We start from the raw sequence: 14,717 nt of genomic DNA on the forward strand, positions 1-14,717 counted from the left end.
AGCAGTATTAGGAGTAGTAGTGGTGGTGGTATAGTATTAGGGGGGCATTTCTGAAAATTGAGGTTTATCAACTTTTATTTTCTTTCAAAAGAAGGGGAAGAAGGAGAAGGGGAAGAAGAAGAAGATAAAGAAGAAGAAGAAGAAGTTAAAGAAGAAGAAGAAGAACTTAAAGAAGAAGAAGAAAGAAGAAGGAGAAGAAGAAGAAGAAGAAGAAGGAGAAGAAGGAGGAGAAGAAGAAGAGGGAAAAAAAGTTTTAGGGATTACCTCTATTTCAAATGATGTGTTTTTTTACTTTTGATTTGCCTAATTTCTAATAGAAAAATATATTTCGAAGACATAATCATACAAGCGATAATTATATATACATAATAAATATTTGATCACGTTTTGCCCGAGTCATTCAGTTCTTTCACACCCCATAATGGTTGTTTAATACACCATGTTGGAGTAGAAACAACACCAACGAAACGCCCCCAGCAGACATGGCCAAAGCTCAAGCAGCATACTGGTTTCCAGCCCAATGAGAGACAGGTGCTTTTCGTGTTGCAAGTCATCGCTATGGTGACACTAGTATTGACCAATCAGGTGGCACGATGACGGAGGAGCGAGCCTGGGTTAGTTCTCCCGCCGGCCGCCATCTTGGATCCGTCAATATCTACGTTAGATATTGGATAAATAAACTTTTATCGGTTTTTGTACTCTCGCCTGGAATTTTCTTTCGCGTAATCACCTCGAATTTCGGAATATATCATGGATATATTGTTGCATTTACATTGATTGTTTAACTTTATTCACACTAAAAGCAATATTCCTGTGGAATTACATTCTAGTGGTGATATTTTTGAAGGATTTTAATCAAGAAAATTCACTTTCATTAATAAAGATTTCGTGGTGCGTGCATGGCCTACGGGTATAAACTTCAGTCGCGTTTCGTCATCGTATACTTTGTGCTGAGCTGAAAGATTTTAAGACAGGACCTTACTAAAGTTTAATCTCTATCATATTTCTCAAATGGAAGCGTCATGATTTGTTAAAAAGTGCAGCGAATCGTTGGTAAGCTGAAAAGTTGAAAAGAAACAAAACGGTTCATAGTACTTCGAATTCGACACTACACATCGTGTGTGTGTGTGTGTTTTTAGATAAAGAAGATAAAACTCCCCTCAGGTTCAAAGCACAAGAAGAAAATCATCAAAACAACCCTGATTGTTTTGATAAAACTGCCAAAATAGTAGAACAAGAAAGTACAATTGAGTTTAAATAATGATAGTTCACTTTCAATGCTGACGCGTTAGCTGAAAACATATTTGATGACATTTATGATATAGAATCATATTCTAAACGATTTATTGACAAGGCGCTCTACAAAGAAATCTTGACATATAAAACCACGACCCATCTGAAGTTTAGCTTTCTTTGTTTCTTTTTGTTTTTCAAGTGCGCCCGTCATAATTTATGAAGGTATGAATTGATTAAGTGGCATCGCAGAGTCAACCAATATCTATTTTATATTTGGGTTGTCTGTTGAAGTTTATGACATTGATGACGCCCGAAATTTAATCCTCCAGCAGCCCATCAAATCGTAAATATTAGGCTTTCTGCCCTTGTCTACCCGACTCGTTAAGAATTGCTGGTAGCTTCGCGTAGAAGAGGGAAGTGGTTACTTTGCGACATGGCGGTATTTACTTCGAAGTGTTTAGGCCTACATTTCTAGGAGGTTTTTTTGGTGACGAATACGGTGGATGTGGTGGTTGGTGGTATTGCTGGCTATCTACAATGGAACGCAACAATATTGATTATATAACTGTGGATTAAAGCTAATTTTATCTTTCTGGGACTTCAGTAAGTCTCTTTTATTACTCTCTAATGGATGTGAAAGTGTATTACTATTTGATGTACATTTTCTGAGTCGTGTTTGATAACCGTGATCATGAATAATTATGTTTCATTATCAGTCGTGGAAGGAATCATGGTTTTGAATTAGCGAAATTGAAAAAGAGAAGGATCCGTTTTGATTACTTCAAAAGAAAAAAATAACATCTGAGATAAATTTTGAGGAGGTATGCATGTCGCATTGGATCGAGTAATGGAGGAGGACGAGGACGGCGAGTCAGCGGTTGAGAGACTCGTCTCCATGCGGGCAGCCCAGGCGGCGCAGGACAACAAAGTCCGTATCAACGTCGGCGGCATCCGCCATGAGACGTACAAATCGACCTTGCGCAACATCCCCGATACCCGCCTCGCGTGGATGACGACGGTCTCGATCACGAATACGACGGCGGATTACGACCCGATCACGTGTGAGTTTTTCTTCGACCGGCACCCGACGATGTTCGAAGCGGTGTTGAACTACTATCGAACGGGCAAGCTCCACGCGCCGAGTAATGTCTGCGGCCCGGCTTTTGAGGAGGAACTTCAGTTTTGGGGGATTGATGAGAAACAGATTGAACCGTGCTGCTGGTCGCATTACACCCAGCACAGAGATGCACAAGAAACACTGCAAAAACTCCAGGTAAACGGTGTTAATTTGGGGAGGCTTAGTGTAAAGTGCACCCTGAATATGCAGAATGTCAGAACCTTACCTATGAAAAATACACTAAAATTACAGGCTAACGATGTTGTGGTTCGGTGCTATTTTCAGGCTAAAGTGCAATTAACAAAACAAAACATAACAAAAGCTACTACAGATAAATGGTGTTATGTTCAGTTTAAGTTTAAGAGTTAAGTGAGTTAGGTTATTACCCATGACAAACGAAAAACCATTTCAGACTACAGGTAGTAAGTCGTGGCGCTTTCATTAAACGCAAATAGTTCAATTCATCTTAGGCATGATTTTCCCTTTTGGGGCAAAGTTCTTACCAACAATGTGTTGCCAACGACATTTGCCTTAATTCAAGAGTGTAAAGACAACATCATGACACCATTGCTCAGTAAAATTGTTTGTCTTATACTGTCTTATCTAGGGTGCTGGATTCGAAAGCGAGGACGAGGAAGAAGAAGACGTCGCTAAAATCTTCGGAATCGAGGAAGTTTCGGAAACAGAGAAGAACCAGTGGTACAGGAAATGGCAACCCAGGATATGGACCCTCTTAGAGGAACCCTACTCTTCCCGAGCGGCTTTGGTAAGATCCTAGTCTCGTTTCGCATCGCGATGCAGTGCGAATTCTAGAACACACTAAATGTATTGAACATGCCCGCAAATGACAATGAAACAGCTGGGAGGTCTTTGTCGAAAATTGATGAACAGGAGCAACAGTTTCGTCCTAAGTTTTGGGGCTGACGACAAATTGCAATTATATTGTTCGTCCATAGTCCAGCACGAAACTGCTGTTTTGATTCACCAACTTTCGACAAAGACTTCTCGGTTGTACATTGTCATGAAGGCATTTGGCAATACGATTTCGAATTCTTGAATCCGTCGTGCGCTGTGGAGCGAAAACCCTCTATATGCTATATAGTCACACCGACGAAACCGACTACAAACCGGCCGATTGTATGTCATTGGTAATAACGTAATAGATTTGATCGGTCTGGAGTCGGTTTCGTTGGTGTGACTGTAACCGAAACCGACTCCAAACCGACCGATGGTATGTCATTGGTAATAACGTAATAACTTTGATCGGTCTGGAGTCGGTTTCGTTGGTGTGACTGTAACCGAAACCGACTCCAAACCGACCGATGGTATGTCATTGGTAATAACGTAATAGCTTTGATCGGTCTGGAGTCGGTTTCGTTGGTGTGACTGTAACCGAAACCGACTCCAAACCGACCGATGGTATGTCATTGGTAATAACGTAATAACTTTGATCGGTCTGGAATCGGTTTTGTTGGTGTGACTGTAACCGAAACCGACTCCAAACCGACCGATGGTATGTCATTGGTAATAACGTAATAGCTTTGATCGGTCTGGAGTCGGTTTCGTTGGTGTGACTGTAACCGAAACCGACTCCAAACCGACCGATGGTATGTCATTGGTAATAACGTAATAGATTTGATCGGTCTGGAGTCGGTTTTGTTGGTGCGACTGTAACCGAAACCGACTCCAAACCGACCGATGGTATGTCATTGGTAATAACGTAATAGATTTGATCGGTCTGGAGTCGGTTTTGTTGGTGCGACTGTAACCGAACCGACTCCAAACCGACCGATGGTATGTCATTGGTAAAAACGTAATATCTTTGATTGGTCTTGAGTCGGTTTCGTTGGTGTGACTGTAACCGAAACCGATTCCAAACCGACCGATGGTATGTCATTGGTAATAACGTAATAGATTTGATCGGTCTGGAGTCGGTTTCGTTGGTGTGACTGTAACCGAAACCGACTCCAAACCGACCGATGTTATGTCATTTGTAATAACGTGTAACTGTATTCGTCTGGTGATGTAGCCGATAACCAAAACATATTTCATTCATTCTGCTAAATTATTAGTGCTTCTTTCGACACATCTAGCACTGAACGCGAACGTATAAAAGCATACTCGAATACGTAATGCAAAATATAATTTGCAGTGTCGGAGAGGAGCATTCGCTAGAATGCATTATACTGGAGTGGAAGTAGTCTAGTATTTACGCTGACTAATGACAATAATGATTTAGTACGCCTATAACTATTTTGTTCGAAGTGATGACGTCATTTCCATTTGCTATAATGATGATATTGCTCGAAAAAGTGAAAATATGATTAAATAACAATTCATCCCACTAGCGTACAATATTAAGCCCCAAAACACCTAAAAGGGGATGATGTCATTGACAGTTGTTATTATGATGACATTGTCCGACAAAACAGAAGAAAAACAAATAAAAAAGGAATATTTATTTCGTAATTGATAAATGAGGGAAACAAAACAAATATATATATATATATATGTAAAACTGAACATATCATTCATTAATAATCCATCCCCCTAGCGTACAATATTAAGCCCCTAAAACACCCATAAGGGGATGACGTCATTGTGAGTTGATGAAATTGCCCGACAAACACATAGAAGAAAAACAGAGCAAAAGGAATATGTATTTCGTAATTGATAAATAAGGGAAACAAAACACAAAATATATACAGTGCGTATCAAAAAAAAGTTTACTCTTAGCAAAAATCCTGTAAAATTATATGTTTGTAATATCCTGAAGATTTTTCCACATTTTAACATTGGTACAGACCCACTTAAGCAAATGACGATATAACTGTCGAAAAATATTTCCGCTTGAGTGAGCACCACTTACTTTTGAAAAGTTAGTGAAAAATGATTTGCGCAGAACTCTGAAATAGTTATGCGACTAAAAGTAGACCTTAATCATGAAGAACACGAGGAATTTAGCTAGTAAAATTGATTTGATGATATATTTTACCTTTTTTAACTTGTTTCCTTGCCAAAAACACTTCAAAGTGTGCATTGCGCCCCACCCCACTCCCCCACACACCGAGGCCATCATGACGATATTTGCTTTACACAGAGCTGTGATTTACATGAAATGGCTTAGGCTTCATTTTCATTTTGTTAATCATTTTCAAGCTTGGGAAAAGTGTGGAGAAACAAGTATTAAATGAAAAATGAAATGTAAACCCACTTTAAATGATACAAACTTAGTGAAAAAATGCTGGAGATGTCTGATATAAACTTTTGTTCAGATTCAGTTATGTCCTCAGATCCAGCTGGCACAAAAAGGGTGAAGGTTGTGCTTACTAAGTGTTGAAATTTCAATTTGGGTGGCAAAATTGTTACAGATAGCTTGTATATATCCGTTTAGTTTCAATTGACTAAAAGTGCAAGAGAAATGGATGAGAAATGTTTCGAAGGGTAAATTTGATTTCGCCCTTTCCCCTTCACAAAGCGTGAAAACTGGCATTTCTGCGCAAACAGATTTCTGCGAGCTTTACAAAAATGGACAGTGCTCACTCAAGTGTAACATTCTGTCAAAACTTTTACTTGCATTAGATAGATGAGACCCAAACCCAAGATTATATGTGAAAAAATTACCCACATGTTGTATATTTTTTAATTCCCAGGGCTTTTTCAAAGTGTAAACTTTTTTTTGATACGCACTGTATATGTGAAAATACTGAAAATACGATTAATTAATAATTCATCCCACTAGCGAACGATTTTAAGCACCTAAAACCACCTGCTCGACTAGTGGCTATCGTTTTATCGTCATGATAAGGTCATGCATGGTACTGTTTATTTCCATGTTGGTCAACGATTAAACCCTTCAGAAATGCGGTCTCAATTACCACTTAAGCGGAAGTGTCGTTCAAGTGCTTATTTGTATTTAAAGAGATTATTAGGGGAGGCTTGCCAAAACAGTATTTCTTTTTGCTGCTGATGACAATGATGGTGTTGAGGATGCTGATGATATTGATGATGATGATGATGATAATGATGGTGGTGGTGGTGGAGGTGGTGGTGGTGATGATGGTGGTGGTGGTGATGATGATGATGATGATGATGGTGGTGGTGGTGGTGATGATGATGATGATGATGATGTTGGTGGTGGTGGTGGTGGTGGTCGTGATGATGATGATGGTGATGATGATGATGATGATGGTGATGGTGATGGTGGTGGTCGTGGTCGTGGTGGTCGTGGTGGTGATGATGATGGTGATGGTGGTGGTGGTGGTGGTGATGTTGATGATGATGGTGGTGGTGGTGGTGGTGACGATAGTGGTGATGATTATAATTATTATAATGGTCACCGGAGTGTTGGCTCAGGTCACCGGTGTGTTGGCTCAGTTAGTAGAGCGTCCGTCTCACAACTGGGAGGTCGATAGTTCAAACCCCGGCCACTTCAGACCAAAAAAAACCGTTAAAATATGGGGTTGCTGCCGTTTGAAGTTCAACGGTTCAAGGGATGGAGCTACTTCGATCTGGCGCAGCACCTTGGCTGCCGGGCCCACGATCATTTGGGCAATGCAAATTTTCGGACTAATTCATTTCATGTCTATTTCGAATGATAAAATATGGATTTTCATCTATTTCATCTTCATCATCATCATGATGATAATGATAATGATGATGACGATGATATTGATTGTTGTTGATAATGATGAGGAGGAGGGTGCTGATGATATTGATGATGATGATGATGAAGTTGATGGTGGTGGTTATAGCAATGATAATGATGATGATGATGATGAAGTTGCTGGTGGTGGTTATAGCAATGATAATGATGATGTTGGTGACGAATGATATCTTCACTTTTTCGTATTCCTATCTTAACCTTTCCATTTGTTTGATAAATAATATTTAAAAAACGCCTCCACATTTATAGATTACTCTTGAACACATTTTTGGCCCGTCTCCTGTTTCATTCTTATGCATAACGCTGAAAAAGTGGCAGAATATATATATATTTAAACGAGTGAAAGTGGACTCCATCCATTCATTTCAACTCTTAATTGAAATTGCTCTCCCGGATACGAAAATATGTACACAATCTGCATTTAACGCGCCATTTTCCCACGCTCTATTGCCCCCTTAGACACGTTTCGCGCCAAAACTCCGGCATAGACTCTTACAAAATGTCGTCTGCAGCCGAATTCTAAGCTGAGCATAACACATCAATGCCATCATAATTCATATAAGATATATTCCAGGCATGAAAAATGTTGAATTAAAAAGTATGGAGTGGTGAGAGCACATATAGCTCATTGATCCCTTCACTCGCCACATCCCAAAATATTGTTCCTACTTACAAAATTGATAGATCAATCTATAAAGTATTTTTATGTCCACGGTGGTAAATGTTTCCCTTTTTTGCAGCAATAACTATTTGTGGGATGGGAGGGGAGGGAAGGCTTGTCGAAATGCTTTTTTATATTATATTTTTTTTTTTACAAAGGCCACCCCTTTAAGATTTCCCATCTAAGCCTTCGTATTATACTACAGCATATCTTGCTGTTGCTACTGCATTGGCTTTACTTCTGCCAATCTGCTAGTTGCTACTACTCTCTTTTCTTCTTCTGCTAATAATACCACTACAACAACAACAGCATCAGCATCAAGAACTACAACTACTAGGCCTACTTCTTACTACTGCTGCTACAACAACAACTACTACTACTACTACTATTACTACTACTACTACTACTACTACTACTACTACTACTACTACTACTACTACTACTACTACTACTACTACTACTACTACTACTACTACTACTACTACTAGTGCTTCTACTACTACTACTACTACTACTACTACTGTTTCTCCTCCTACAACAACAACAACTACTACTACTACTACTACTACTACTACTACTACTACTACTACTACTATTATTATTACTACTACTTCTACTATACTACTACTACTACTACTACTACTACTTCTACTACTACTACTACTACTACTACTACTACTACTACTACTACTACTACTACTGCTGCTACTACTACTACTACCACTACTACTACTACTGTTGCTCATACTACTACTACTACTACTACTTATACCACTTCTAGTACTACTTTTACTTTAATGAGTAATTTCTATAATAACTTATCAAAATCTAGAGCAATATACTAGTACATCAACACCGCGTATTTAAATCTGCACGATCCGATCGTGCAATATCGTCCATTATACTTATGCGTGCAATATAACGAGTACAATATTTCTGCTTTCCCATTCTTCGTCATTCAAGATATGATATGGATATAATTTTGAAACTTTAGAATTTGGCCTTTTGATTCATGATTTAGTCACGCACCTCCCTTATCATTTACAACTAAACCAAATCTAGTTATGTAGTTATGCTGGTAAGTAAATTCAGAAAAAAAATAAAAAGGTCACGAACGTACTCATTGGGGTACTCCAGGCTGAAAATAGAATGATTTGAACATATAAAGTAAAATCAGCCAAACAAAACACTGATATGCATAAAAATTGGATAAGGAATAACAAAGTCATGACAACTAAAAATTTTGCAATATTTCGGTGAAACCGTTCTAAGCATGTCTTCATGAATATGCAATGAGCAAGCTGATGATGTCATATTCCTACTTATTCTTTTACATTAATATAAAATCAATTTTAATTTGATTTGATTTGATTTATTGTTTTCTTCTGCATTCATAACATTCGTATACAATACAATTTTCATTACGTAACAAACATAATATATCGGGAATTGATTTTCGTATGGGTCATAAAGAAAAAAAAGGGTCATTCTAAACAAATATGATCTATATATACCAACAAAAAAAATTTAACATTTACAGTTTGCAGGAGAAGATTTGTCATTATAAAAAAAGCAGATTGCTTGAAAAAAATGACAACCCCGGAATAAAACCCATTAAATTAATTTATACATTTATAAAGTCCTCTACGAATGAAACAGTGAGTTGACTGCTGATGTAATGGGCAAGATAATCTTGGCCACAACTGATTTTGTTACAAGGTAGATATATCATACACACATATACAACAATAATTATGATTTCATGTAATAACGTAACGTAAGATAAGGGGAAGTGGGGACATGGCATCATAAGCCCACCTTATGAATATTTATGTCGACATGCATACTGTTTTCACAAAAAATATGGCTAAATTCTAAAGTTCATTAACTTCGTCATTTGTAATAAGATTTTGATGAAATATTCAGTGCTTTGTTCGTCAAATTTATTTAGATATAAATATTTTCAACCCGGAGTACTCCTTTAACTTGTACGTCGGTCGGGCATGGCCCTGGGAAGCGGGGGTTGCTGGGCGTGCTTAAGCACCACCAAGATTTAGCTGGGAGGTGCTGCGTATATTATTCCCCATAGGCAGCACCCACAGGGAATCTGATAGGTATGCTAACTTGCATAAATGTAATCAAAATCAACTTCATTTTTTATCGAAACCGTTTTATTTGGGGAGGGGGCTTTTCAAATATAAACCAGCACCCCCTGTTTAAAAAAATCGTTCCAGGGCCCTGCAGTCAGTGTATACCCCGGCGTTGACCCGACATTTGCTCCTGCGACAATCGTTGCGATATGGTTTTATGTTAGGGTTTAGATTAAGGATAGAGTTGAAGTTGGTCAGTCGATTAGTGTGTGGAATTTACAGCGGAGCAATAGTCGCCGGAGCAAATGTCATGGAACCAATATCGGCAATATATCACCTTACCCCCAGACAGACATCCGCATTTTATCTATATGTATACTCCAGGGTTGGCCTATATGGTATATGAAATCTGCACACTATTGATCAAGAGAAGATAGTAAAAATGAGGAAGGGAATAACTATTAAAAATGAGATAAGGATTTTGAAACTAAAGAAAAATAACAAAAGCACTAGCTTTTCGGTAAATTGTAGTGACGGTATCTAATTATTTGAGAAATCAATTTATTAACATATGCAATAAATCTTCACAGTTATTTTATTTTTTAAAGTTATATATATTTGTGGTTTTGGGGCAATTTGGTAACATAAGCTAGTTAATTCACGTATAGCTCGGAGAGAAAAAAAATGTGGGGATGGGTAGGGCAAAGGAAAGTATATATAGCCAACGTGACAAGCTGAACCTTTTAAAACGTCACAGAATTTCCAAAAAAAAAGTATCTATGTAGGCCAATCTTTTACCCTCCTTTTCTATTTGCCATGGGATTTGCACTTTCATGGATGTCATATATAATATTGACATGTAATTTCATTCACTACCACTCCTATATCAAAATGAAATACAATCCTGGCGAAATCATTTGATCATATTGACACTAACAACATGTGTGCATGGTTTGGTGTTGACTTTGAAGGAAAATTGACAAAACGGACAACAGATGCGTTGCAAACAAGAAAAGGCAGCTTTTTCATTACTATATAGGCATAGCAGTCATTCATTTTTTATCATTAATACTTTTTTTTCTGTTTAAAGGGGAACTTAGCCCTAATGACAAGTTGGTATATTGTTAAAGACAGTGATATGATAGACATTTATCGATGGAGGTTTGGTAATACATCCAAAAAACAAAAAAAATATATAGATATACATAACTTTAGTTTTGCGAATTAACATGCGAGCAGTCAACATGTATGTATTTTTATATATAGTGCATTGCATGTTTCACGAAGTATATTTATATGGATATATTCAATGCAAGATACAATAATTCCATACTAATTTAGAAACTAAAATCGCATGGAATAATCCACTTATTTTGATGGACTTTTCGCCAAACCTAAACTAAATTCAAGTTTATTTATTGCATTAAAGATGTTGTAAATTGGTCGAGAGACTGACACATAAATTTTACAGAATATAGAAAAACACGTGAAATTAAATAGATACATTGCAAATTAACAAAATATAATCAAACAAGAACTATCAAAATTACAAAGAAGGTAACATACGAGTCCGATTAATGTTGCACTTCAGGTTTATATACATAAGTACATTATGGGGAAAACAAAAAGGCTATAAAAAAAAAGTGAAAACAGAACGACCGAGAAATTTGATATGTTTCTCTCATTCTCTGTTTTCATATAACCCACATTTTTTGGCTAGCACGGACTCTTTCTCTTTAGTTCGATCTATTTGATTAGAGCCATGGTGCAAAATAGAGAAAGGCGTTTGTTTTTTTTCTTAGCATTTCTTAGAAAGTGATAAATACATGAAAGACCAAATTAAATCGTTTCACACCAAAGTCATACCAGCAAATCCAATTTCAGATCGGCCAGAACTTAAACATGATATTCATACGGAAACTATAAATAAAAACCTTGGTTTTAAATATAGTTTTCCATTCATATTGTCGCCTATTAAATGCGCGTCTCCAAGCAAATCCAAACGCTATATTACCACTGTTTTTATGTATATTGAATTATTGTATTGTAATATTTATTATTAATGCTTTTATTCTTTCTTGTCGAATGTTATAATGTATTATATGTTGTGAGATATATAAAATATACACTAAAGTGAAACTGAGACTGAAATAATATCAAACTACAAATAAAATTATGTCTATTTGGTCGATATGGAGTCAGGGCCGGTGGGTACAAGGGTATTCCATGACATTTGCTCCGGCGACAATTGCTCCGATGAAAAATTTGCACATTAAAGGACAAGTCCACCCCAACAAAAAGTTTATTTGAATAAAGAGGGAAAATCCAACAAGCATAACACTGAAAAATTCCTCAAAATCGGATGTAAAATAAGAAAATTATGACGTTTTACTTTCGCGTAATTTCACAAAAGTCAAAACAATAATATTATGCACATCCCGGTCGGTATGCAAATGAGGGAACTGATGACATCACTCACTCACTATTTCTTTTGTATTTTATTATATGAAATATGAAATATTCTAATTTTCTCCTCATTGTCCTGTGAAACAAAGTTTTATTTCTCCCTGAACATGTGGAATTGTCACTGTTTAACATTTTATGGTTCAGTCAAGTTGGTCTTTATCGTAAAATCTGCATAAATTCAAATATTTTATAACTCAAACTATAAAAAACAAAATAAATAATGAGTAAGGGACATCATCGATTCTCTCATTCGCATGTGATTAAATAGTGCGTATAACTATGTTGTGAAAAATAAACTTTTAAATGTCATAAATTTCTTATTTTACATCCGATTTTGATGATTTAGGCTTGTCAGATTTTTCTCTATTGATTCAATTCAACAGGTTTCTGAGGTGGACTTTGACCTTTAAGCGAAATATAAGATCTAACCTCCAAAACTAACTAAACCCAAATCCTAATCTTTACATTATTTTGAACCAAAACTCTCTTACAATCCTAACTCCAATCCTATGCCCTCTGAGATATTAAGACCGAAGCAATTGTCGCAGGAGCAAATGTCGTCTCACCGTGTAGGCCTATACATGGAAAAACGGACTACAAATCTAAATGATAATCCACTTACTAATGATATAACCATATTCAAAGAAACTATAGTTAGTTGATTGCAGCTAAAATGATATTTTGATTAGCTTGCCCCCCCCCCCCTCAAAATACTCTGGCTCCGCCCGTGATATTAGGGTTCAGAAATTTATGACACAGTCATTTTTTTTATTTCAAACGAATTATAATTATAACGCTTGGAAGAATTTATAATTTACTCAAAATATAAACTACCCGATAAATTTAGGCCATGATGTTCTATTGTATATACAACACTGGTTAACATAAGAATGGGGCAAAAAAAGAGAGTATGAGTTTGATTATAAAAGAGAAGGAGACGAGGTGATTTTTAAAGAAAATCCGGAAATCGGCCGTTGCTATTAGAATCGTATCCGGTACGTCGAACGAGTCCTTACCCGGCACCTGGCCGAGGTGTGAGAGCTATCGAAAGGGTAGTTTGTAGTCGTCCCAGTCGTTTTGCATGTAGCGCGGGGTTCATGCTTTTGCTCTCTGCATGGACTTTCGGCATGTTCGTAATCAGAAAAAAAAGGTTGAAGACCTGTCAGAGAGTTGCTTTATTCGTGTATGGTTCCAGAATGAGCTGTCTTCTTTTTAAGCACATCACACGCCCTACCCATCCACACAACCCTCAACTAGCCATGTTTTTTTTGTATTCGCGCCCCTTTATAAATTACGTCCTAAAACGACCCCTTCTCCATTTTTTTCTGATCCCTTTTTAATTTTTTTATTTATTTACATATTCATGTTTATTCATTTATTTATTTATTTATCTTTCTTGATTATTATCCACCGTGATTTTCCGTGACATAAATAACTTTATTCGGGAGTGAAGATATTTTTTATTCGACGTAACAAAAGTGACTCCCCCATTTTGGGAAATCCTGAATCCGCCCCTGAATACATATACGCATATTTTTTCTACCCCCCCTCACGACACACCCTTTGCCATCCTCTATATCATCTTCTATGGCGAGCTAAGCGAACGAGCTAAACATATAAAATAATATTTTTTACCGCCAAAATGAATTCTTGATTTATGAAATATTTAAGTGATTGGTTTTCATTTGAATCGGACATTTTAGCTTGAAACAGCAAAAATATCAAGCTTTAACATTTGAAAAAGGGAACGATACCCCCACAATAACGTGAACCCCCACCCGGTTTCGCCGCCAATGCTATATATTTGGGTTTCGCCCTAGACGTGATATACGGGGTCGGATATGACCCATTAAAATATTCCTTTTCCCTCTCACCATATAGGCTTAATATACATGGCTATTTACAAAATCATCTCTTCCCCGATCCATTCCTTCTCAGAGGGGCAATTATAATGTTTATTCTAAATTCCCATTCTCTAACTTAACATTTTCACATTTCCTGCAATATAATGCTCATTTATCATACGTTTTCAGCACCCCCCCCCCCCCCCTTCCCGCCATCACGCGATTACTCCATATCCGCACTTTACATTAGATACGTATACGACTGAAGCATCCTAGTACTTGAAGAGCGTATAATATCAAGAGTGTTTTAATAATTAACCATTTAGTATCATAATCTTAATAATCAGGCCAATTAACCATTATTATAATATTAATCGGAAGTGTGACATGGAGTGGTGTTCAACAAACCTTTCCTTTTATGATTCTTGAAAAAAAAAATGTGTTGTATCTTGAAATACGAAGAGAATAACTCGGTTGTTAGGTGCATAAAACACCTCTGCACCGTGTGTGTTTGTGTGTTTAAGCGGAACGCTCAAAAGGCGCCAGCCCCGAGTAAATATTTAAAAAAAGGGCTCGGCTTTAAAGAGGTAGGGATGGTTTATATACCCTCTATAAAAATGAGCGATTAATTCCTTCT

General features: G+C 37.1%; 1 protein-coding gene across 1 annotated transcript; it reads left to right on the forward strand.

The window, feature by feature from the left end:
* Positions 1–665: 665 nt before the first annotated feature.
* LOC129267676 (potassium voltage-gated channel protein Shaw-like) lies at positions 666–3,131 on the forward strand. Its single transcript, XM_054905315.2, has 2 exons — positions 666–2,509; positions 2,961–3,131. The coding sequence occupies exons 1-2, from the start codon at positions 2,060–2,062 to the stop codon at positions 3,129–3,131; spliced, it is 621 nt and encodes a 206-aa protein (XP_054761290.1). The 5' UTR covers positions 666–2,059.
* The last annotated feature ends 11,586 nt before the right edge of the window (positions 3,132–14,717 follow it).

This window comes from Lytechinus pictus, chromosome 9 (assembly GCF_037042905.1).
Source record: "Lytechinus pictus isolate F3 Inbred chromosome 9, Lp3.0, whole genome shotgun sequence".
NCBI classification, from domain to species: Eukaryota; Metazoa; Echinodermata; class Echinoidea; order Temnopleuroida; family Toxopneustidae; genus Lytechinus; species Lytechinus pictus.